This window comes from Lipophrys pholis, assembly GCF_963383615.2.
Source record: "Lipophrys pholis genome assembly, chromosome: 8".
In the NCBI taxonomy this organism is placed as follows: domain Eukaryota; kingdom Metazoa; phylum Chordata; class Actinopteri; order Blenniiformes; family Blenniidae; genus Lipophrys; species Lipophrys pholis.
In genome coordinates this window covers 2,957,414-2,980,089 of record NC_137630.1, presented here as the reverse complement: position 1 = coordinate 2,980,089, position 22,676 = coordinate 2,957,414, and the positions used below count along the sequence as shown (strand labels likewise).

Here is a 22,676-nt window from a genome sequence, read left to right as displayed (position 1 = left end):
TTGTTTGTGGCTGTACTCATCTGGTTTCACTCAAAGCTTTTAAATGATAAAACAAACATCTTGGTCATGCAGTATTTTGACTCACTGCGCTTTCAGAACCAGAAATACTTTATTATTCCCTAGAGGAAATTCTTGTAACATAGCTCCACACAGAATGACTAGAATAGACGTTGAATTCATCAACAATGAAGAATAAAGATGAATCAGTATATTAAATCAAATGTTACTATATACAGGGTTAAGCTCAGCGGTGACTGGTGAAGCAAAGCAGAGTGGCCCTAACAACACAACACACATTGTTTACAAGGAGGAGTTCTAGAGTCTCATTGCCGCAGCAATGCAGGCTCTCCTGTGGCTCTACGGCACGTTGGTAGAACGAGTCTGTTGCTGGAGGTGCTGCTGCTGCTGACCAGGACATCATGGAGGGTGAGAATCATTGTTCAGGATGAACCTCAGTTTGGACCGGATCCTCCTCTCTGAGACTATCTGTTCAGAGTCCATCTCCACCTCCACCACGTCATTGGCCTTTCTGATGAGTTTGTTAAACCTGTTGGTGTCTCCCTCATCAACCTGCTGCCCCAGCATACAATAACAGAGAGGACAGCGCTCGCCACCACAGACTCATAGAAGACCTTCAGCATAAGCGGCTGATGTTGAACGACCTCAGTCTTCTCATTTAGTAGAAGTGACTTTAGCCCTTCTTATAAAGCCCTTCAGTGTTCCTCACCCAGTCCAGTTTTTTGTCAATATGCATAGTTCTCTACAATGTCCACACTGGTCCCCCGGATGGAGAGGATTAGAGTTAGGGGTTCTGGTTAGGGTTAGGGGTTAGGATTCAGATTTGGGATTAGGGATTAGGGGTTACTGTTGGGGGTTAAGGTTTGGGGTAAGGTTTGGGGATTAGGGTTCGGAGTTAGTGTTGTGGGTTCGGGTTAAGATTAGGGGTCAGGGTTTTTGGTTAGGGTTAGATGTTAGGGTTGAGGGTTCCTCCGTAGGTCTACCCCCAGCTCATTGGTCTTTGTCACATTGAGCTGCAAATGGTTCTGCTGACACCAAGTGACAAAGTGGTCCAGAGTCGTCCTGTACTGGACCTTCTGGAGACTCAAGATCATTTTGAAGACTTGCTAAAGGACTTCATAGAGCTGGGGGGCGGAGGTCTTTAGGACCCTTGGGGGGGGCATGTCTTTAGGACCCTGGGGGGGCATGTCTTCAGACCCTGGGGGGGCAGGTCTTCAGGACCCTGTGGTTTGTCTTTCACCAATGTGTGCCATCTGTGGCAAGATGCAGTAAATCGTCCAGATGTTAAAGCAGCAGCTTTGTCTGTGATTTCAGAAGAAGCAGGCGTCGAGTCCTGACAGGATCACTCTGTACGGCCTGATGGTCAAACCCATCCAACGCTTCCCTCAGTTTATTCTGCTGCTGCAGGTGAGCCACTGATGCTAAATCCTCCACGCACCGGAAAGTCAGCTCATATCAGTACCATGTGGGTATTTTTACAAAGAGGGAGTAATTAGTCATTTTTCATGTCTGATGAAACTGAGACTGCACAAGTGAAGTGAAACTAAATGCTCCAGTGAAACGCTCTGTGTCAATCAGCGCTGAACTGTTGCCTTTGACTTTGTTTTGCTTCACTAAAGGAGGAAGTGAAGAAGTAGTTTGTTTCGTTCTGTTTTTGCTGCAGCTTTTTTTAGATATGCTTTGTTAAACAGTTCAGCACTTACTGTTACTACACAATCACTCAAATATTGGACAGCACGGGGGGCAGGGGACGTTTCTGAACAAATTAATGACCAACTGAAAAAAAATGTGAAAAAAACACCTTCTGGTTTGCCTTTAATTAATTCTGATAATTGTTCTGTTTTAAACTGTGATTGTTGTAATTGTAAGTATAGAACATTAGAAACCTTCAGCTATTATAAGTTAACAGTGATGCAACAAATTATTTTGTGGATTAAAACATTTGTTTAACAGTGTTTAATAGATATAAAGTCATTTTGACCAGTTTTGCACTTGTCAAATGATTTTATTTAAATATGAATGTTTTTTTCTTTTATGGTTTTGTTTTTATGGTTGACTGTTAAAATCAAAAAGTATGAGTAAGAAAGAGTCTTTACCAACCTCAGTGTTGAAGCGTTCACATATTTAATGAGTGACTGGTGGAAGTTACAGAGATGCTGAAACAGAACTTTGATTTAAAAGTATTATAAAAATAAATAGATTTTAACTCATTAAAAAGGAATTTACAACTGATAAAACCAGAGTTGTGGTGGCCTGGAAGTTACCAGGTTCAAATCCCATTGACAACAGTTCACCACTGCGAGCTGAATGATTTCATTAAATATTCAATCTGTTGTAGTGAGACTCATCACCGAGATGAAACGTCACATTTTCAGGCTCAGCGGGACACGCTCCTGTAAATCTTCCAGTTGGTGTGAATGCTACATGTTTTCGTCCGGTGTGGATGTCCGGCTGTGTCAGGATTTGTTTCCTGTGAGTTAACGTCCTTTGTGGCGTCGCCTCAGGACATGTTGAAGAACACTCCGAGGTCCCACAGCGACCGGCTGCCGTTACAGCTGGCTCTCACCGAGCTGGAGACTCTGGCCGAGAAGCTGAATGAGCTGAAGCGTCTGGCCGACCAGGAGGCAGAGATCCAGCAGTTAGCACTCAGTGGAGGAGACCGCACCTGCAACAAGGTATTCAAGGAACCTTTAACGAGGCCTGCAGGTTTAAACACACTGATGTTTTGACATGTGCGGCTAATTGAAACCATTACAGAAACTTCCAGGGGTCTTGATGTGTACTTTTCTGTGCCTGTAAAAACTCTGATCAGTTCTACTCACAGTAGATATTTAGTGGCGTGTTTCTGCTTCCAGCTGCTGAACTCGGAGCACAAGCAGCTGATTTACTGCGAACTCTTGACTGAGATTGTTTATGGTGAAAAAGGTCGAGTTCTCAAGTCGAAGGAGCGAAAAGTCTTCCTCCTTAACGACAAGCTGATCTGTGTCAATGTGAACTCAAGGTGAGACCGTTTCTCTGCTCGTTCTGCTACAGCCTCTGATTCTGTTCTGATCCTTTGTCAATGCAGGCCACATTAGTCCTTATTGGAGCGTTGCAGAAATACTTCTCAGACCTCAAAGGAAATACAAACATGAATATTTTAGCGTTGTTTTTTCCTGATATTTTAAAATATAAATGCAGATTTCATGCCGCATTGATATTTTATATTACTGCACAAACATTAGAAATGTTGACATAAGTACAGAATAAAAAGAACTCCTAAATCCAATCCACACATTTTTTATATGATCGATCAAATGCCTTTTTATTCATATTGCTTTTTTGAAAAAGACATGAACATTGTGGCGAAATATTCTAGAATCTACCCTGCTCAATATGTATTCATTATTTATTATTATTATTCCTCTATGCTTTGTTTAAGCAGTGGTTAAAAACATTGAACCTGGATGTTTGACATCTCTGAAGAGATCCTCAGGTTGACTCTCAGATATCGATCATGCATCTGTCCATCAGGGGTCTGCCTGACGTCAACAGCCTGGTTCCTGTCAGCCCGAAGTACACGGTGAAGTGGTGCGTCCCCCTGCTGCAGACCCAGGTGGTGGAAGTGGGTCAAGACCGGGCGGTCCAGGGCAGGAAACACAGCTCCAGCTCCACTGGTACATCCACAGCTTAACACGCAGCATCACTATCAGGCATTTAAAGAGCTGGAGGGTTTTAACTCAGGGCCTGATTGTATTATGTGCAATAGCAACAACCACAAGTGATTCCAAAAAATTCCAAAATATTATCTGATGATAGATTTTCAGTTTCTCATACCTCCGTGTTATGACCCTGTTCTCTCTCCCAGGACTACTGAGTTCTTCTCTTATCATAAGAATCTATAATAAAGTAATCTTAAAGGTTTACTTTGCAATAAACAGTAGTCATGTCATAGCTTGTGGTGGTATTTCACTCATCGTACATCACCTCTGCTCATGTTTGTAGCATGGTCACTGTGATCTGAGCTTGTTTTAAGGCATTAGCATGTTTTATCTGGTTGGTTTTTTTGACTTTATGTTCCTTTCTCCTTTAACAATGGTTGGGTTCGCTGCTCGCTTGAACAGTGTTCATGAGGGAGCGAGCATTTAATGTGGAGCAGGTCTAGCAAGAAGCTGTACATAAAAGTAACTGGCAAATAAATACAACAAGTGTTCCTCCCATGTCCTGCTGTCCTCCGGCTGTGAAGCTGAGGACAGTCTCGGCCCAGGAGTTGAAGTTGGTCTCTGCTGCGTCTTTCGATCACAGCCTGGAGACCGGTGCAGGAAGGGTTAACACTTTGTCATGAACTGAGATCTAACATTTAAGAAAAGTCCAATAAAACTTTGCGTTGCGCTCGGTGGAACAGACTGAACCCAGGCAGTATTTTGTCTGCTAAAGCCAGTTTAAGTAGCGGCAGCTCCTTTTCAGTGCACTGCTTTAGGCAGCAAACCGATACCCGATACTGGAATCGGTATATGTGGGTGCGTCCCTAATATATGTATAAAATATAAAGTTCCTTTTGTTGTTAGTCATAGATGAATTGGTGCCCTGAAGGTCATTGTGATGTGCTGTGAAGGTTTCCTGGGTCCTCCTAGACTGTTTGAGGAGCTGGAGGAGCTGCAACACGACCTGGCCGTGGTGGAGGAGGTCTCCGTCCTGGTGGGCACGCTCAGCGGCATCTATCAGGTAACAATGATTAAAATTATCTTTAAAAACCAACAGAGAAAACATGCATTTTTCCTGGTTTGTCTAAGTACAGAATCTAAACAGCACGGTGTCTCAAGACTGGTGTCGGGCACTCCAGAGGCTGATCCGTCTCAAGGAGGAGGAGATCCAGAACGCCAACAAGTGCCGGCTGAGTCTGTCTGTTCCTGGAAAGCCTGATAGGTGAGGATTGCTACAGAAGTTCAGCTTCCTGTAGCGCATCAGTGACCTGGACATTCACTCATTTGACTTTTCAGGTCGGGTCATCCAGCGAGCGTCATGGTGGTCTTCAACACGCCCAGCCCCCTCAGTAAGATTCACTGGGTCAACTGGCTTCACCTGGCCAAGATAGCTCAGAGTAAGTTTGTCAGTTTGAACGTAGACTGAATGAACAAACCCACAGGCCAACAAACTGAAACTTCCTGAGGCCTTGACAGAAATACTCATATCTCATCTACCCTTATGCTTCATCGAGAGAACCTCCGAGTTCCAAACTACACTGTGAGACAGTTTGTGCATAAACCTTCCCTGTATGGTTTGTCCAGGGAAAGAAAACAACTTGGGATGGGAGTGTGCTGAAGAAGAAAAGAAGACAAAAGCTCCTCTGAGTTGTCCAATGTTGATCTGCAAACTTCCTGTTTTCTCCTGCACAACACATGAGATGAAGGTGAGAAGACGAGATGCTCCTGGCTGTTTCAGGCCCAGTTTAAACCACACCGATAACAAGTGTAACCGCAAAGCTTTCCTCTCGTTTTGAATGTCCGTTTACACGACAATGATGCTCGGAGTCGCTGCAACTGTCCCTTTTTCATACCGGCTCCCAAGGTGTCACTTTTCTTTGACGTTCCCGAATAAGTCACTTGGGACGTTGTCGTGTGAACGGGTCCCAAGTGGATGAGAACTGATTTTAGTGAAGATGATGGGCTTTTATGTGAGTTCTGTTTAGTTCTGTTTGATGTTATGATGATTTTTAAAAAATAAATTGTCAGATAAAAAAAGAATAAATGAAAATGGAAAAACATACAACTCCATTTGAAACTCACTTTGATGGTTTAAACTTTTGATTATATTTGCAGATGACGTCAGTATGTTTTACTCAGGGTGGATTTACATGAACTACTGTTAACTGTGTAAATGTGTAAATGAAAGAATTGGTTTGACAGGAATGAATTATCACTCTATCTAAAAAAAACTAAACTTGTGCTAATTGGGAACGGTAAAATTAATATTAATGTAATAATACAGATAGATGGGATTGACATTGTAAAAATTCTTGAAACAAAATTTGTTGGGGGAATACTGGATGAAAAAATAAACTATAAATCTCAAGTTAAACAAGTATAAAAAAAAACCTGTCCCGAAGCATTGCAACACTCAGTGAGGCAAAACACTTTCTGGACCACAGCTCACCCCACATACTGTTCTCCTCACTCATATTACCTTATTTAAATTACTGTGCAGAGATTTGGGGTAAAACCTCCAAATGTTCACTACATTCACTGTCTACCCTGCAAAAAAGGGCCATATAGGTCCAGTGGTGTTTCGATGTGTTAATGGCAGATTTTATTTCAGGTCTATTGACTGCAGAATTCAAAACCAGTGAATGCCTGAGTAAAGTGGGTGCACAACTTATTAGCAACAACTAGGGATGCACTGATACCTATACCAGTATCGGGTATCTGTTCGATACCAGGCATGAGTACTCGTACTCATAAAAGTGCCACGACACCCGATACCACTTTACGGCAGCACGCGTTGTGTATTTTGACCTACTCGGGCTGCCGTAGTTGAGACGGTATTGTAGTGTGTGTGTGTTGACCGCAGCTCCTTCGTGTATGTTCAGTGTGGACATAAATAAAAGGTTAATCGGCTACTGGAGTCAAATTCAAATTCAAAAGCCTTTATTGTCATTGTCATAAAAAACGAGCAATGAGATTGAGTGGCAGCTCCCTGGTGAGAAACACAGAATAAATACAAAACAAAAACACAGAATAAATACAAATTTAAAAAGATAAAAGTTTAAAAGAGGTAGATCTGTGGCTATAGAGAAAGTCACAGATAAAGTGCATCGAGGAAGTGGGAATTTATGAATACAGGATTAGTTTGAGTTGAGTGCAGTGACAGCTCTTGATAGAAGCTGTCCCTCACTCTATTAGTTCTGGATCTTAGTGACCTGTAGCGCCTGCCAGAGGGCAACAAGTCAAAGAGATGATGGCCGGGGTGAGATGAGTCCTTGACAATATTCCCGGCTCTACTGAGGCAGCAGGAGTTGTAGATATCCAGGAGGGAGGGCAGAGGGCAGCCGATGATCTTCTCTGCTGTCCTCACTACCCTCTGCAGCCTCTTCCTCTCTGCCTCGGTGCAGCTGGAGTATCACACCGTGATGGCGTAGGTCAGCACACTCTCTATGCTGGAGCGGTAGAAGGTTACCAGCAGCTGAGTGTTCAGGTTCTCCCTCCTGAGGATCTCAGGAAGTATTTTTCACCACTGTGGCAGTGTTCATAGCCCAAGAGAGGTCTGCTGCGATGTGGACGCCAAGACACCTGAAAGACTCCACTCTCTCTACACATTTGGGCGGGACTGCAGTCCGGGGAGGCAGTCGTTAATGTGAAGCAGAACCAGTCTCTCGAGGCACTTGGTGATGATGGGGGTCAATGCTATGGGGCGATAGTCGTTGAGGATTACTATTGCAACAACACATCATCAGTAGGGTAAAACTAACCTGTCTCATGACGGTCTAAACCCAGCTCACGTTCCCACGTACTGGAGGACTTTTTGGGGACCGGGATGATGGTTGCGGTCTTCAGGCAGGTCGGAGTTGCAGCTTGGGCCAGAGACAGGTTGAATATATCTGTAAAGACCTGAGAAAGCTGTAGAGTGCAGGCTTTCAGCACTTTCCCGGGAACACCATCCGGACCTGTAGCCCTCCTGGGGTTCACTGACCAAATCACACGAGTGACCTCCTGTACAGTTAGAGTCAGTGTGTGTGTGGGGAGGGGGGGGTGCTGGACGCTGGGAGGGGCTGCAGCCATGTGGTAGGGTGATGTGTTGGAGACTGAAAACGTGCAAAGAACCTCTTGAGCTCTTCTGCAAGTCCTGCATCTGGATCTCCTGATGTCATGACACGGTCTCTGAAGTTAGTGATGGTCTGGATTCCCTGCCACACCTGCCAGGGGTTGTTGCTGCTGAGATGAGCCTCCACTGACTTTTTATAGTTTGTTTTGGCAGCCCTGATGCCTCTCCTCAGGTCAGAACGTGCAGTGCGGTAGAGGGCTCTGTCGCCAGAGCTGAAGGCTGTGTCCTTGGCTCGTAAACCAAGGTTTCTGGTTTGGGTAAATCCGGATGGTCTTATCCACAGTGACATTCCCAATGCAGTACTTGATGTAATCCAGTACAGTCTCTGTGAATACAGCCAGGTCCCCATGGTGAAAGGCCTCCCACTGGGTGTCCCCAAAACAGTTCTGAAGTTGAGGGAGTGCATCCAGGTGGTGATGGTCCTCTGTGTGGGCTGTGCTTGGCGGCAGAGGGGGGGTGTAAGCTGGGACGAGGAGCAGGGAGAGATGGTCAGACAGGCCCAGGTGGGGGAGAGGGGTGGCTCGGTATGCATGTTTAATGTTGGAATAGACATGATCCAGCATATTTCCCTCTCTGGTTGGACAGTTGACATATTGACGGAAGTTGGGCAGTACAGATTTCAGATTGGCTTTATTGAAATCTCCTGCTATGATGTGAGCACCATTAGGATGGTGCCTGCTGGTGCTTGTTGGTGGTGCTTAGAAGCAGGGAGAGTGCTGTGTTTACGTTAGCGTCTGGTGGAATGGAGACAGCAGTGGTGATAACAACAGTCAGCTCTCTGGGTAGGACAAAGGGTCTGCTTCTCACTGCCATAAATTCCAAATCCAGGGAGCAGTGTGTCTCCAACACAGGGCTGTTGTTGCACCAGCCTTCATGTACGTAGATACAGACCTCCTCCCCTGCTCTTCCCGGAGTCTCTGTTCCTGTCCCAGCAGTGTAGCTAGTGACCAGCTAGCTGTACCATAGTGTCGAGGATCCCGGCATGAAGCTAGGTTTCCGTGATTAACAGTAAGCAACAGTCACGAATGTGGTGATTTCCCACCAGCTGAAGCTCCAAATTATCCATTTTATATGTTAGGGATCTGACGTTGGAGAGGTAGAGGCTCGGCAGTGAAGGTTTGAATGGCTGTTTGCTTAGCCTAGCCATTAGCCCAGCTCTGCAGCCCTGCCTTTGTTTGCGCTCCCTCCACCGCCTGCAGCGCCGGCCAGAACCGACAACAATCCATGGAGGCGCTGGTCGCGCTATCCCATCCAGAATGTTGAAAGTGCGGTGGAAGTTGCTGGAGATGGTCAGTTTATGTCGGAATCCAATATCGATTAGGACTGATCGGCTATATTGTCTCATTAAAAAGGCAAGACAGGGAGAAAAGCACCGAAAGCACAAAAGGGAGAGCCAAAAGCCGCAGCACTCGAGCGCGCCACCATTTCTCCATCCGATCCGATGACACTTTAAAAGCGCTACCGTATCGTAAGTCTGTATCCTTGGTATGTAGGAAGATACACTGAGACATAACAGCGCGGTTTACGGCACATCGCTGCAAGGCACGGTAAGGAGCCCACATCACGGGAATCACGGCAATGAGGAGCGGTTAACTAACCCGCCTCACAGCCGGAGGAAAGCAGGACATGGAACTAGTTTCTGAGATGAACACTTGTTGTATTTATTTGCCAGTTACTTTTATGTACAGCTTCATGTAGACCCGCTCCATAGCACTCACTCTCTCAGGCACAGTGGTCAAGCTAGCAGTGCGTCTGTTAAAGGGGCCACGCAGGCAATGTTTTGTTACAGTATTAGTGGCAGTGTCAAAAAAAATTATCGTTTTAAGTAAATTTAAGTACTCGGTATCGGTATCCGTGAATACTCAAATGCAAGTACTCATACAGTACTCATTTTGGAAAAAAGTGGTATCGTGCATCCCTAGCAACAACATTATGACAACCATACAGGCGCCTAATCCGTGAAATGGTTGAGCATTGGCGATAGCAGATCAAAAAAATTATTTTAAATTAAACTTTTTTTTTCATTGAGGTCAGAAATGGAACCCGGGCCTACCGATTGTTTAGCAGGAATTCTAGTTGCTTGATTACCAGAGAATTAATGTGTGTGAGATTCTTACAAGATTTTTGTCCCCATGTCCCTCATTTTACCTCCAGTTTCTCCTCTAAAGTCAGAGTTTTAAATGTAAACACCAGTAAATAATCGGCCCCATTCATTTTGATTCTCCATTGTTAGCTGGAGCTGCTCATCAGCTGGCACGTGTCACGACTCGTTTCGGTTCTATTAACATCAGCGCCAGCCAATCAGCTCCGAGCTTCCAAAAAAAGTTGTTAGTGGAGCTTCGGGCTGCAAGACCCACTCAATATTAAAATGCACACTGATCTCAATGAATGCAGCCACAGCCTAAGTGTCTGCACTTACAGTTTACTGCATGCAATACACACTGCATGGTGAGGGAGGGGCGAGCCCCATTCATGTAACCACCAGTGTGGATCAGAAGAAAACACAGCCTGAACAGGCAAGAGGAGACCAATAACCAGGAAGTTCATTCCTCACACACAAATGATTTGCAATTTAGGAGGAAGCTTTATTCATAGACAAGAAAACATTGTAGATATTCTTAAAGAATAATAACATACTTTGCATGCAGTCTTTTCTGGTAACGCCCCTAATGACCAGTTGCCCCTGTTCACAACACTGGTTGCAGCGATCACTCCAATCCAACATTCTTACAGTCTAAAACATTAAAATTCACTAATCTGCTTCTTTTTCAAATGGCGCAAGTTAAGGAGAGAACTAAATCTTAAACATCCACGTTCACACAACTTTAAAAACATTTAGTATTTCAGTGTGCGCAGTGAAACAGTGGAACCGACTGTCGTGGAGCTCAGGCAGAGTCCAACCATGAAGCAGTTCAAACAGCAGTGTGCAGCGGGTTCAGGGAAGAAGACAGTGTTTTTTCATTTTACATTAAGTTTATCTACGTATTTATTTACTTCCTGGTTGTGTTTTTTCCTCTGTTTTGTGGTTTTTCAAATTTAAAAATGTTTGGATATGTCGTTGGTTAAAAGAATATGACAAAACACACACACACACACACACACACACACACACACACACACACACACACACACACACACACACACACACACACACACACTAGAGAGGAGTAGGACTAAATAAGCTGATGCTTCTTCTTACTCCTTTTGAAGCATGGTAAAGTTTTTATTGTTTTCATCATTTAGTTTTAATATTATGTTTGAAACTAAATCAAACAAACGAATGAATAAACAAAATAATGTGATGGTGTATATTCTAACTTGAGTCATCTGTGAGTTTACGCGTTCACTGTATCTTTGGGAAGGAGATTGTGAGAAGTACTTTTATGATGGAAACATGTGTTTTTGTTGTTGCAGCTGCAGGCTGCTCTGCACAGTCCGTCTCAGTCCTGCCTGCTGGGCTTCTGCACCGTCACGACTTCCTTACCTCAGGGGTATTTATGGGTGAGTGCACTACTTCACAGAAAAACTCTTCAAACGGAAACAACTAATCCAAGTATTCAAGATATATGCAGATTTATATTAAATTGCAGTGTATTTCGGATATTTTCTGACAATACTTTACTAACTTCTACTAATGTCTACCAACATTGACATTCACTCTCATATAGCTTCTATATCTTAATTTCCTCACATCATGTGATACATAGAATGTTTAAAGAAATTGAAAAACCTTCTACTGACATTTGGTTTCTCAGATGAGTTCATGAGGAACATTTGTTTATAGTTTTTTAGTTTTTTCTGGTGCTGTTCAACTTTTCTGTTTGCTGAGGAGAGATTATTTTTAATCTCAAGGAAAACTCTGTGTTTATGTGACCAGGGTAAAATGTGATGAAGTTTTCTGGGTTTGAGTCCATGTTTTGTTACATGCAGCTTTAAAGGGAATTTGTCACCATGAATATAGCAGATCCACTGAGGGGCTGGTTTCTAGATGAACTTTACTGTAGCTCCAGGTGTCACAGAAGTGTTGTTTCTGGAGAAGCTTTGAATATGGATTAAAGGCAGAACCTTTCTCCTGGTTCAGATTTATGTGATTATTGCTTATTGGAATGTTGCTTCACTTTTCTACTGATTAAAGATGGCCGTCATTTTCCACTATTTCCTGTTATGTGATGCTATTAATACTTGTTTGTACTGAGAAGTTGGGATAACTCCCTTCAGGCTGTGACATATAGAGTCTGTCCTTTTTGCAGACTTGCATTGTGGACGTCCTCATCTCACAGCACGAACCATCTAAAGCCTTTTAGTCTCCAAACAGGCTGAGGTCACATTGCAGGAGGTGATGTCAAGTTGATTTGGCTGTTTGCCCTTCCACTGGGCACTGGCTATATATTTGATGTTAAGGCCAATTCAGATATTGAAATATATAATTAATAATTAACTATGTTTACATACAATTTGGATCTATAGTTTAGAAATTGTAAATCATAGATTACAGAAAGTAATAAATCACAGGGAGTCATTTAGAAAGAATTTAAGTTATTAATTGGAGTAAATTGTCATGTATTCATTACTGATTATAGGAAATAATAGATTAATTACTTAAGGTTGAAAGTTATTTATTAAAATTATTAATTGAAATAAATTAGTCAGTTATTAATTAATCATTGTGAGGCACCACCCTGAGATCAGGCACTAATAACCAATTGAAAGGATTCACTTAAGTTTGTTAATATTCATTATAAAAATAGAAACTAACACTATGTTGGATATTAACATTTTAGTCCACCTGCCACTGTCAATTCTAAAATCTACCAGCCACTCTGCATTTTTACCATCCACTTTCATTTATATCTTAGCATTTGTGTATAAAGTTACAGTTCAATGCCTGGAAACATATTTTTCCTGCATAAGAGATGCACATAGTATTTCCAAATCAGCACTTCTGCCAGAGCTGATAGTTCAGGAAAACTGTGACACCAATGAATGATTAAGAGGGTCAAACTATCAAAGGGTCATCTTGAGAAATTACAGGAAATGAAGTATGAACAGACAAACGGTTCAAAAGTAAGGTTAGAAATCTACATCAATATTTCCCTGCAACTGCTAGAATTTACTGTAACCTGCTTCAACTTATTTCAGAAGTTCAACTGCACTGGACCTTCACCAAGGAAATTGAAATCGCTATGAAAAAAAAAATGTGTGTGTGTGTGTGTGTGCATGCGAGTTGATGTTCTGTGTGCTCCTCTCTCTGCTCTCTCTGTTTATTGAGTTCAGCTTTGAAGGCTCAGCGCTGATTATCCACTCAGCTGTTTTAACCATATTTGACAAATCCAGGTTTTTTTAGTTACGTGTATTTGGTTATGAATTATACATTTACTGAAACTATCCCTAGTTTGCACACTTTCTGTGATTGATTTGGGGAAAGTATCGCATCGTCCCAACTGACAAATCTGGGGATACTTAGTTTGGTCCCATCTCCAACAAGAGAATGCCATTTGATCTATTAATTGGAGCAAACCAGTGTGCTCATAGAAAACCCATACACACATGGTTGAACATGCAAACTCCACCCAGAAAGGCCCCGGCCGGTATTTGAACCAGGACCTTCTCGCTGTGAGGCAAGGTCACTAAACACTGCACCAGTGTGTGTGTGGAGCAGTGGTAAGTGCTCCCACCCCGGTCAGTCAGGAATCACACCCTGTGTTGGAGACATCCAAGTGTCGTCAGTCTCTGAACCAGTTTCTGGATCACAGTTCTAAAGCTTCTCACTCACGTTCGGTGTTTCAGCCCTACCATCAGATGAATATCGTCACCTTTTTGTTTCCATTGTTTTTAGGTTGTTGGTGGAGGAAACTCAACCCATGGCCAAGTGGAGATCTTCTCTTTGAATCGGTCCTGCCCTCGCTTGATAAAGATTGTCCCCCTGGGGGCTCCAGCCCTCAGTCTAAACTATGTAAAGGAGCCGTGTCCAACAACAGAGGACAGAGAAGCTGAGAAGGTCCAGAGTGACGCCCAGACCGGAAACATCATTTGTGTCGGGCTTCAGGATGGAAGGTCAGTGGTTCTAACCAGCGTGGTGCTTATAGTGACATGGAGCAAAGTACAGTCAGAGGATGATGGCTGAGAAATTATCGAGAGATATACGTTTGAACTTTAGTTGTAGTATTTTTCTTTTCCTCGCAGCATCAACGTATACAGCAACATGGACACAACAGTCCAGTGTCTACGGACGCTGGTGAACCCCGACGGCTCCCCGGTCCTCTGCCTTCAATACTTCCTGTCTTTTCTCTTTGCTGGACTGGCCAATGGAAAAGTGGCTGTTTATCAGAAAAGCACTGGAGGTGAGAGCTGAAGACAACGTACCACACTATGCTGCACAATAAATTAGAAAAAATCTCTCCTCATTTTGCAGAACAAGTAACATTTCTAAACTTTTTCAGCTAGAGGAGACTTTAAAATCCGCTTGGAATATCCACTGTCATTTCACTCAGATAAAGAGTTTGAGCAGTGGTTTGGTGTGCCAGTTGTGTTATAACTAGAACAGTTCTAGTTATCTAGCATGATAGCCGTTAACTCATATCGATGCTATCTAGGTACATCAGATAGCTACATCACTGTGTGAACTCTGAGCAGGGAGCGTCTCCATGACAACGCTGATCTCCTCCATGACGTGCCTCTCCCATTCACTTTGAATGGGACATTTTTTTTCACAGTTCTTGGAGGATTTTTTGGGAAACAGTGAGCCGTTAACATCCCAAAATCGAATTGATTAGTCTTGGTTGATGACAAATCATCCCTGAAGATTTCATGCAATTCAAGTTCATAGTTTTTGCAAAAAGTTGGTAAAATAAATACAACCAATAAATAAATACACGCTGACAAAAACAAAACCTTCCTCCAATGTTCGTTGGCAAAGGTAATAATAAATACATGCAGACAAAAAATATTAGTCCATCACTGCAGGACAGGAAGCATCTGCACAACATTGTGACGGTGTGTTCTAAGATTATTGGACTTCCTGCTCGCCACCTGAGTACTGTGGACGAGCAGCAGACGTGTGGCCTGTCTCGTCTTATTCTCAGTGACTCAACACAGGCTCTGTTCCCTGCATGTGATTTCTGGTTGTAGGTTCTGTTGTCTGACCTGTAAGACCCAGACAAGAAGAGTCACCTTTGTCCCCAATGCCGCTCTCCTCCTGAACCTTAAGTTCTGTGCAATATTATCTTGTGCCAAAATGTCCTTGTGCAATTTTCACTTGGATTGCAATTTTTTTACTTAGATGCATTTACCTTTACTTAACACTGTGCAGTATTACCAGTCTGTGTGTTCTGCTATTCCTCATGCTGTTTTAATTGATGCTTTAATAGTCCTGCTGTTTTATACGTTCAATACTGCCTTAACTACCTCCTCAGCAACTGCTCACACTGTTACTGGCGGCAGGCCTGCCACTGTACATCATGTACATAATCTCATTTCTTTTCTTACCTTTTTGAATGTACCTTTCTTGCCCACCTAATTGCCTAAATGATTTATTTTCGTATTATGATTATTCCTCCTTCAAAGGTGTTCAGGATGAAGGCTCTAAAATGAGATCTGTTTGTCACCATCATCGTGTCACCTGTCAGAATTATGGATATTTTAATCTGTGTAGTCTCACAGTTTGCTTGTCACACACAATGAAATAGTGAGTGTTTGTTCAGATTAGGTGCTAAATGCTGTTGTCTTGTCTGTCAGAGACACTTTGGGATGTGGACCCATGTACGTTTCTCTCTCTGGGCTCCGAGCCCGTCTGTCATTTGCTGACCGTCGAAGACAGTGTGTGGGCCAGCTGTGGAAACCAAGTCACCATCATCCAGGGAGCCGGCCTCCACACACAGGAGCAACTTCAACATTCACCACAAAGCAAACTCAATATTGAAAAGGTCAGTTCATAATAGTCAGTTCAACACAAAAAAAAAAAAAAAAACTAATTATTGTTTCCATTCAGAACAAGGATTGTAGAGTTGCACTTTTTATCCTTTACAAAGGAAAAGCATCAGGGAATCAGACAAGAGGTATTGCTGACATCTTGGGCCCGTTCACATTTGGCTTTAACTTGCATTTCAGATGATTAGATCACGTGTGGCGAGACCTGATGCAGACTGTTTACATTTGACCGTATCATGTGTTTTGGGCTAAACACTTGAGTTTGGATTGTATGACTACCTCTGTGTCACGTCCACTAAATGACCCTTGTTAGCCTCGGATCCCCGATATGGCCTCAGACTGGCCGGAGAGCAGTTTGAGCAATGAGTAAATAAGTTATGATGGAGTCAGCTTTTGGGTGGTGTTGGGATTTATGGTTGGTTATTAGCGTTAAATTACTGTAAGAAATAGATTACTGAAAGTAATAAATCACTGTAAGTAATTTATGAAAAATTTTAATTATTAATGGAAGTAAATGTTCATTTACTCATTAAGAACTCCTAAAGTAATTGAGTAATTACTTAAAAGTTAATAAATTATCATAAATAATTTATTAATGAAAAATTATTAATTTGAATAAATTTGTTATTTATCTAGTAATAATAAATTGGGGCACCACCAGATAAACTGGAAATAGCTAATACCAAAATATCAGTCTCGTTTGGAAAAAGGTTTATTTAAGTTAGTTAATATTTCTGTTTAAAAATATAACAATCTTAAACAAAAGGGGAAGGTGTGAGATCCGAGCACAGACTGTTTCAAACCAGTGAATTGTCAACAATAAATACACAATAATCACCAAGAATCGTTCAATTCAGCTAACAGGCCTTTATTAATAAAATGTATTAAGTCATAAATAATTCAGAAATCATCTCATAAATCAACACGTTCAAGTAGCAAACGACATCTAACACGGAGATCTAATCTATTAAACAGCAACACTATGTACAAAGAGTGTGTGTGTGTGTGTGTGTGTGTGTGTGTGTGTGTGTGTGTGTGTGTGTGTGTGTGTGTGTGTGTGTGTGTGTGTGTGTGTGTTTCAGAGTTTCAAAGCCCACCCTGACCCCGGCTGCAGTGTGAGACTCATGGTGTGTTCAGGCAGAGGAGTGTGGATGGCCTTCAATCACACCTCCTCCATCCACCTGTTTCACACAGAGACTCTGGAAGCACTGCAGGAGGTCAACCTGTCGGCTCGGACCACCCATCTGTCACCAGGCAAGACCGTCTCTCCTCTCTGGTGCTGTTTGGAGCCTCTGAGAGAATTAAAAGTCTTACAGCAGGAAATTCAGCTATATTCTCAATTATTACAGTATTACGGGTGTGTTTGTTGAAAGAGGCATGCGACGTGGTTTCAAGTTTAAAAATATATTTTTTTAGATTCTGATTGTATAAATTTGTTTTTAAAAAAACACTAATACAACTCTGGGGGTGGGGGGCAACCATTCAGGGCCAACAAGAGTGACTTGAGGTTTTTCGGAGGACAGGCAGAGTGGGGAATTGACAGCGTATCAGAAATTTTACATTTTTGACACCTTCATGTCAAATTATTTGCCTAGATTTCCATCGCACTCTGACACGCACATTCTGTTTTGATGTAAAATGTGTGTTTGTGAGTGACTGTGTTGGATCTGGGCACCAGTGAGATTCTTTTGAACCAACTAGGTGACTGAAGTGCCAAATGTTCAATCCACAGTGTGAAACACACTAAATGTGTCTTGAATGTGTGTTTCCAGGGATGGTGTGTGTGTCTAGCCTTCTGATCTGCCAGGGTTTACTGTGGGTGGGGACCAACCAGGGGATCATCCTCACCTTCCCTGCACCCACGCTGGAGGGAATACCCAAGATCACAGGTTGGCGCAAACCACTGCAGCCCACAGCTTTATAATTCATAAAAATCTGAGCACTGACAGTGAATAGGAACCTATTGAAACCATCCATCCATCCATTTTCTCCCACTTATCCTTTTCCGGGTCGCAGGGGTGGCAGTCTAAGCACCGTCACCCAGATCACATTGTACCGATTGCAGGTGGTGAGCCCACAGGAAGGTGGCACCCAGTGTGGGACATGAACCCCCTACCGTGAGATTGCGAGTCTCATGCTCTACCAACTGAGCTAGCTGACCAGAACTCAATTGTTCGTCTCATCGAGACCTACAAATCACGTGCTGATACCCCTGACTTAAATTCAACAGAAAGTCTGCAGTTTGCCTTTTAAAGTAAGATATTCACCCAAAAAAGGCCTCACCTAAACGCTATTTCCTCTGAAGGAGAATAAATTTGACCCCCTTAACATGCTCAGATGGTCACCCAAATTTGGCACGCTCATCAAGACTGGACAAAAATATAAGAAAATGTAAAAAATGATCCCTAAAGTGCCAAAATGTGCTCTCTTGCGCCACCTACATACAGATCACGATCCATAGGAATGTCGTAGAGAGATCAAACCTCAAAAAGACCTACAAATTACACAATGTCTGTTTATCATATGTCTGCATTAAGAATAAGTTTGAAGTATTTAATTTATTTTTCCTTTTACACATTTCTTATTTCTTGTACAATATTATAAATGTCATTTCTTTGATTTGGTTACAAAAGTATTTAGTTTGACTAAGAATCTGCTTGTTATGTTGGTTTTTGGTGTAATGTGGGCGTGTCCACTCGTTGTCGTATTTATATTTCCGGGTTTACCGATGAACGAGAGACGGCATTTGGGACTTGAGAGGAAACATATATTCGCTGTGTGACTAAGGCCGGCATACAGTGGCTATGTAGTAGCCTCTTCTCAATTCCTCCACGTCCGTCATATTTAACTTTCCCTCTTTTACTTCAAATGAACGTGCGTCTACTTCCTGCTACTACATAGTAACTGCAATCAAGAATGGTGTGATCAGGTATCGAGGCGTGCATGCTCCGTTCTGGCTGAAACTTTACAAGTTGCATGAGTCGACAACAATCGGGCATAGCGCCAGCTGCTGGTAACAGGAAGTGAGGTTTACATGCGCCGTTCTGGCTCAAACTTTACACGTTAAATGAGAGTCCACATCTAGTTACAGCCTAAAGATGGTTACATCGGTCGGGCATAGTGCCACGTGATGGTAACGGAAAGTTGGGAAACATGCACAAAAACTCGTGCAACACATTCCGACGTGCGTGGGTGTGCGAGGACCCATTCAACCATGCTTGCAGCTTTAATTCAAAATGTTTTACCGCTGTGAGTCTGTCTGTGAGCAAGAGCATGAATCTGCATCAGCTCATAGCGTGGTGAGGTTAACATGATGGGAAACGTTTAACCTCAGTGTCTAATGACTTCTTGTCACATTGACAGAGGGAAAAACTGTTTCCACTGAAATGTTGCACTCAGCACATTAAGACATCCAGCAGCTTCAGGAATGAAATCAATGGTAGTAATAAACTGCTGGAAAATGTCTTTAAAATAACTTATGTCTTTTGTTTTGAAGGAGAATAAAGTCTGAGCCAGTTCAAAGATGAAAACCTAAATGACTGTAAGGTGCACCTTGATTTCATATATATTATTCGCAGGAAATAGATACTCAAACTTGTTGGAGGTCACATGTGAAAGTTAAATGTACCTCAAGTAAAAATTGCCGATGGAAATGATTAAAAATTAAATGATGAATCTCATCGGTCAATTTGAACCTGCCTTCATACACTGTTAGTGGGATCAGATCAGAGAATAGAAGATGGATGATCCAAAAACCTGCGGTTACTTTGTTAACTTTAGTAAAGTTCACATTCACTCCTTTATGGGTTTAAATATTCCAGTGGGAACTCTCTGATTGACTTGTGTTTGTGGATCAGTTCATCCAGCAGCTCAGTTTACCCTATAGTCATTTTCAACCCTGGTATTTGTTCATTTCTGCATTGCGCCTGTGTATAATGGAATTCTATACATTTTTTTGTGGATACTGTGTATTTCACCGTAAGTATAAACCCTTTTGTGTATCAGCTTAAGCATTACTATCGTATCAAGTTCAGTTTGACTGCTCCAGCCATTTCAGCTCCTACATTACACTCACACTTACACTGGTAACAAGCATTTCTGAATTACTTTAAATGAATAAAGCCTAATGTGTGAGGCACCTGGAGAGTTTCTAATCCAACTCAATCAGAAAGACTCCATATACAAAGAAGAGTTGACGATGTTATGTTGTCCCTCACAGGTAAGGCAATGACGTCTCTGAATGCTCACTGTGGTCCCGTGGACTTCCTGATGTCGGCCTCCAGCAGTCTGGCCTCCAGTCTGCTCAGATGGGATTCCATCACAAAGGGAAACAAAGAGGAAGCTGATGAAGGAGGAAGAGGAGGTGAAAGGGTGGAGAACAGCATCTCTCCTCCATCACAAACTCTTCCAGTGAACGGAGAGAAACCGAAGTCTGTCCTGCTGCAGTACCGCCTCCAGTCCACCTGCCACCTACCCGGTAAACTGCTGACCACCCAGCCCGAGCAGGACCTGCCTAGACCTGCCCCCGTGTCCCCAGAGCACAGCCCGGAGGATGGCTCCATCTATGAAGTGAGCGAGGACCCCGACGTGTGGGTGAGGGGCCGGCCTGTAGACTGGGGAGGGGGTGGAGAGTCCAGGCGGAGCAGAGTTACCTCCATAGCCATCTTCTCTGGTGGAAGAGGATACCGCCGAGTGGGACAGGAAGTGCTCGCAGAGTCCTGCTCAGACAGTCAAAACACACTGCTGGTGTGGCAGCTTCCTCTCACTGTGACCGATCAGCAGGTCACCGGGTTGAGCTGAGACCTGTGACCTGAGATCAGACCAGTGACCTGAGACCAGACCTGAGACCAGTGACTTGAGACCAGACCGGTAAACCTCAGACCAGACCTGAAGACCAGTGACCCAAGACCCAAGACCCAAGACCAGTAACCTGGGACCAGTGACCCGAATCTAGTGACCTGAGACCAGACCGGTGACCCGAGACAAGACCAGTAACCTGAGACCAGACCTGAGACCATTGACTTGAGACCAGACCGGTAACCTGAGACCAGACTTGAGACCAGTGACTTGAGACCTGACCAGTAACCTGATACCTCAGTCACCCACTCTGACACTTTCAAACATCCACTGACTTCTAAATATGGTTTTAGGCAGCCGTCCAGCCGCCATTTGGACGGTCAATTTTCAGAAAAGACAGATGAAAAAATGGACGTGTTGCTCAGTCATCTAAAATATGTGAAAAATGGCCATCACTACTTGTCACCCTCAAATTTTGTCGAACTCCATCTTTCTTTCGCTGAAACATAGCGAATTATCAGCTCGAGTACACAACTCGCACCTGACTTCCAGTTTTGTATTACTCCCAATAACAAGGAACGTGATTGGTCAATTCATACCATGTGGTATATATGTTTTGAAAGGCGACCTCTCTAATTCTGTGACTCGTCCTGATGCATTCAAAATGCTGAAGCAGAGAGGAGGAATTTTCTTTCCATAATGCTGAGTAATTATATATGCAGAATCCACACAGGTAGAACTAATTATATGGAGCTATGATCTAAATGTTCATTTCCCAAATGTTGACACATGTTTGGATATCTGTACGTCATTCATGTAAGTATTGACAATCAATTTAGTTATGTGTTACTGTGACATACAAAGGCCTTGGGACCTCGCTATAGGTGGCATGCAGATAACAAATAAGCATTCAATATTCAATTAACAACTAATAAGAGGAGAATAGAAACTATTTCATAGTTCAGAGTCTACAGGTTCTCAGTTTCGGGTGCAGATAGAAGCAATGTGCCAACTAGAGGGGGTTTAAACAAGCACATGTAGTGAAGTTTGAAGTGAGTGAAGGCCTCTGCATCCTCCCTTTTTGAACCCATAAGAACAAGAAGAAAATTCGGCAGTGACGTCAGCCAGCTACCGAAAAAAATGCTTTTTTGGCCGGACTGTTCATACTCCGATAAGAAGCTGGCGGATTCGCAGGCCACGCCCCCTCACAGCAGCCACAACTTTTCAACTGCACAGTTTATTTCTGGCCTCCAGTGCTTTCAGAAATACATTTCTCTGAACTGTTTCAGTAATAAAAGAGAGTTTTTGTCCGAGCCACGATGTTGGTCTGGTTTTAACCAAAGGAGCTGACAGCCGTTCGTGATGTGTTCAGGTGCATCATGTAAGTCTGCCCTCTGACATTTTAATGAGCTGCGGCGCTCGTACAGTAGCGATGTTACGAGCTGAATATGATTAAAATATGACTGATAGTCATTAGCGAGCTGGAACATGCACACGCAGCACACGACAGCGCAGAACTGTGTGTGCGGCTCCTACACGGTTGAAAAAACTTTCTTCAGCCAGAGCGAGCTATTCGAAGGAAATGACTTCTTGTTCTAATGGAAGCTGAATTGGCCTTGAGTCAGTTGCAGGTACAGGTGGAAACCATCACTAACGAAAAAAAGCCATTGCCTTAAAAAAAAAAGAACATTTAAACAAAGCAAGCAAGAAAGGAGATAGCAACATAGCAAAAATGTCAGGGAGAAAAGGAAATATATTACCCTTAAGAAGCAAAAGCTACATGTCACAATGTAGTATATAGTACTCCAGAATGCATTAGAATTCACCATTTAAGGTTTATTTCTTAAAAAACGACCTTTCTTTCATGAATTAGAAAAGACTTGTGTTGAAGCACTGCTGTCACAGCATTTAATAACCTCACTGACCAGCACCACATCAGGCTTGTGTCCAGACTGAATCTGACAGACCTCCTACGTGGGTAGCCGCGGGGCTCACGAGCCGTATGCGGGGTCCGTGTACCGTCCAACCATCCGATTTCCGTTTTGATGTTGGAATACGAAAACGGAAATCGGGTCGTTTCCCGATATGCGTTTCTTTAAAAACAAATTGGGAAATAAAATACGACCGTAATTCTTTAT

The 22,676-nt window shown here is 43.0% G+C and overlaps 1 protein-coding gene across 1 annotated transcript in view; it reads left to right on the top strand.

The window, feature by feature from the left end:
- Nucleotides 1-22,206, top strand: part of LOC308112720 (rho guanine nucleotide exchange factor 10-like protein) — a 34,107-nt gene extending 11,901 nt beyond the window's left edge. The window contains exons 7-21 of the mRNA XM_080468451.1: nt 1,333-1,425; nt 2,523-2,693; nt 2,874-3,019; nt 3,532-3,674; nt 4,613-4,722; nt 4,796-4,923; nt 4,998-5,098; nt 5,286-5,407; nt 11,230-11,316; nt 13,652-13,869; nt 13,999-14,156; nt 15,550-15,737; nt 16,824-16,995; nt 17,514-17,630; nt 19,961-22,206. Of these exons, the coding sequence (XP_080324577.1) occupies nt 1,333-1,425; nt 2,523-2,693; nt 2,874-3,019; nt 3,532-3,674; nt 4,613-4,722; nt 4,796-4,923; nt 4,998-5,098; nt 5,286-5,407; nt 11,230-11,316; nt 13,652-13,869; nt 13,999-14,156; nt 15,550-15,737; nt 16,824-16,995; nt 17,514-17,630; nt 19,961-20,541 (2,535 nt within the window). The 3' untranslated portion in view covers nt 20,542-22,206. The remainder of the gene's footprint in view (nt 1-1,332; nt 1,426-2,522; nt 2,694-2,873; nt 3,020-3,531; nt 3,675-4,612; nt 4,723-4,795; nt 4,924-4,997; nt 5,099-5,285; nt 5,408-11,229; nt 11,317-13,651; nt 13,870-13,998; nt 14,157-15,549; nt 15,738-16,823; nt 16,996-17,513; nt 17,631-19,960) is intronic.
- The last annotated feature ends 470 nt before the right edge of the window (nt 22,207-22,676 follow it).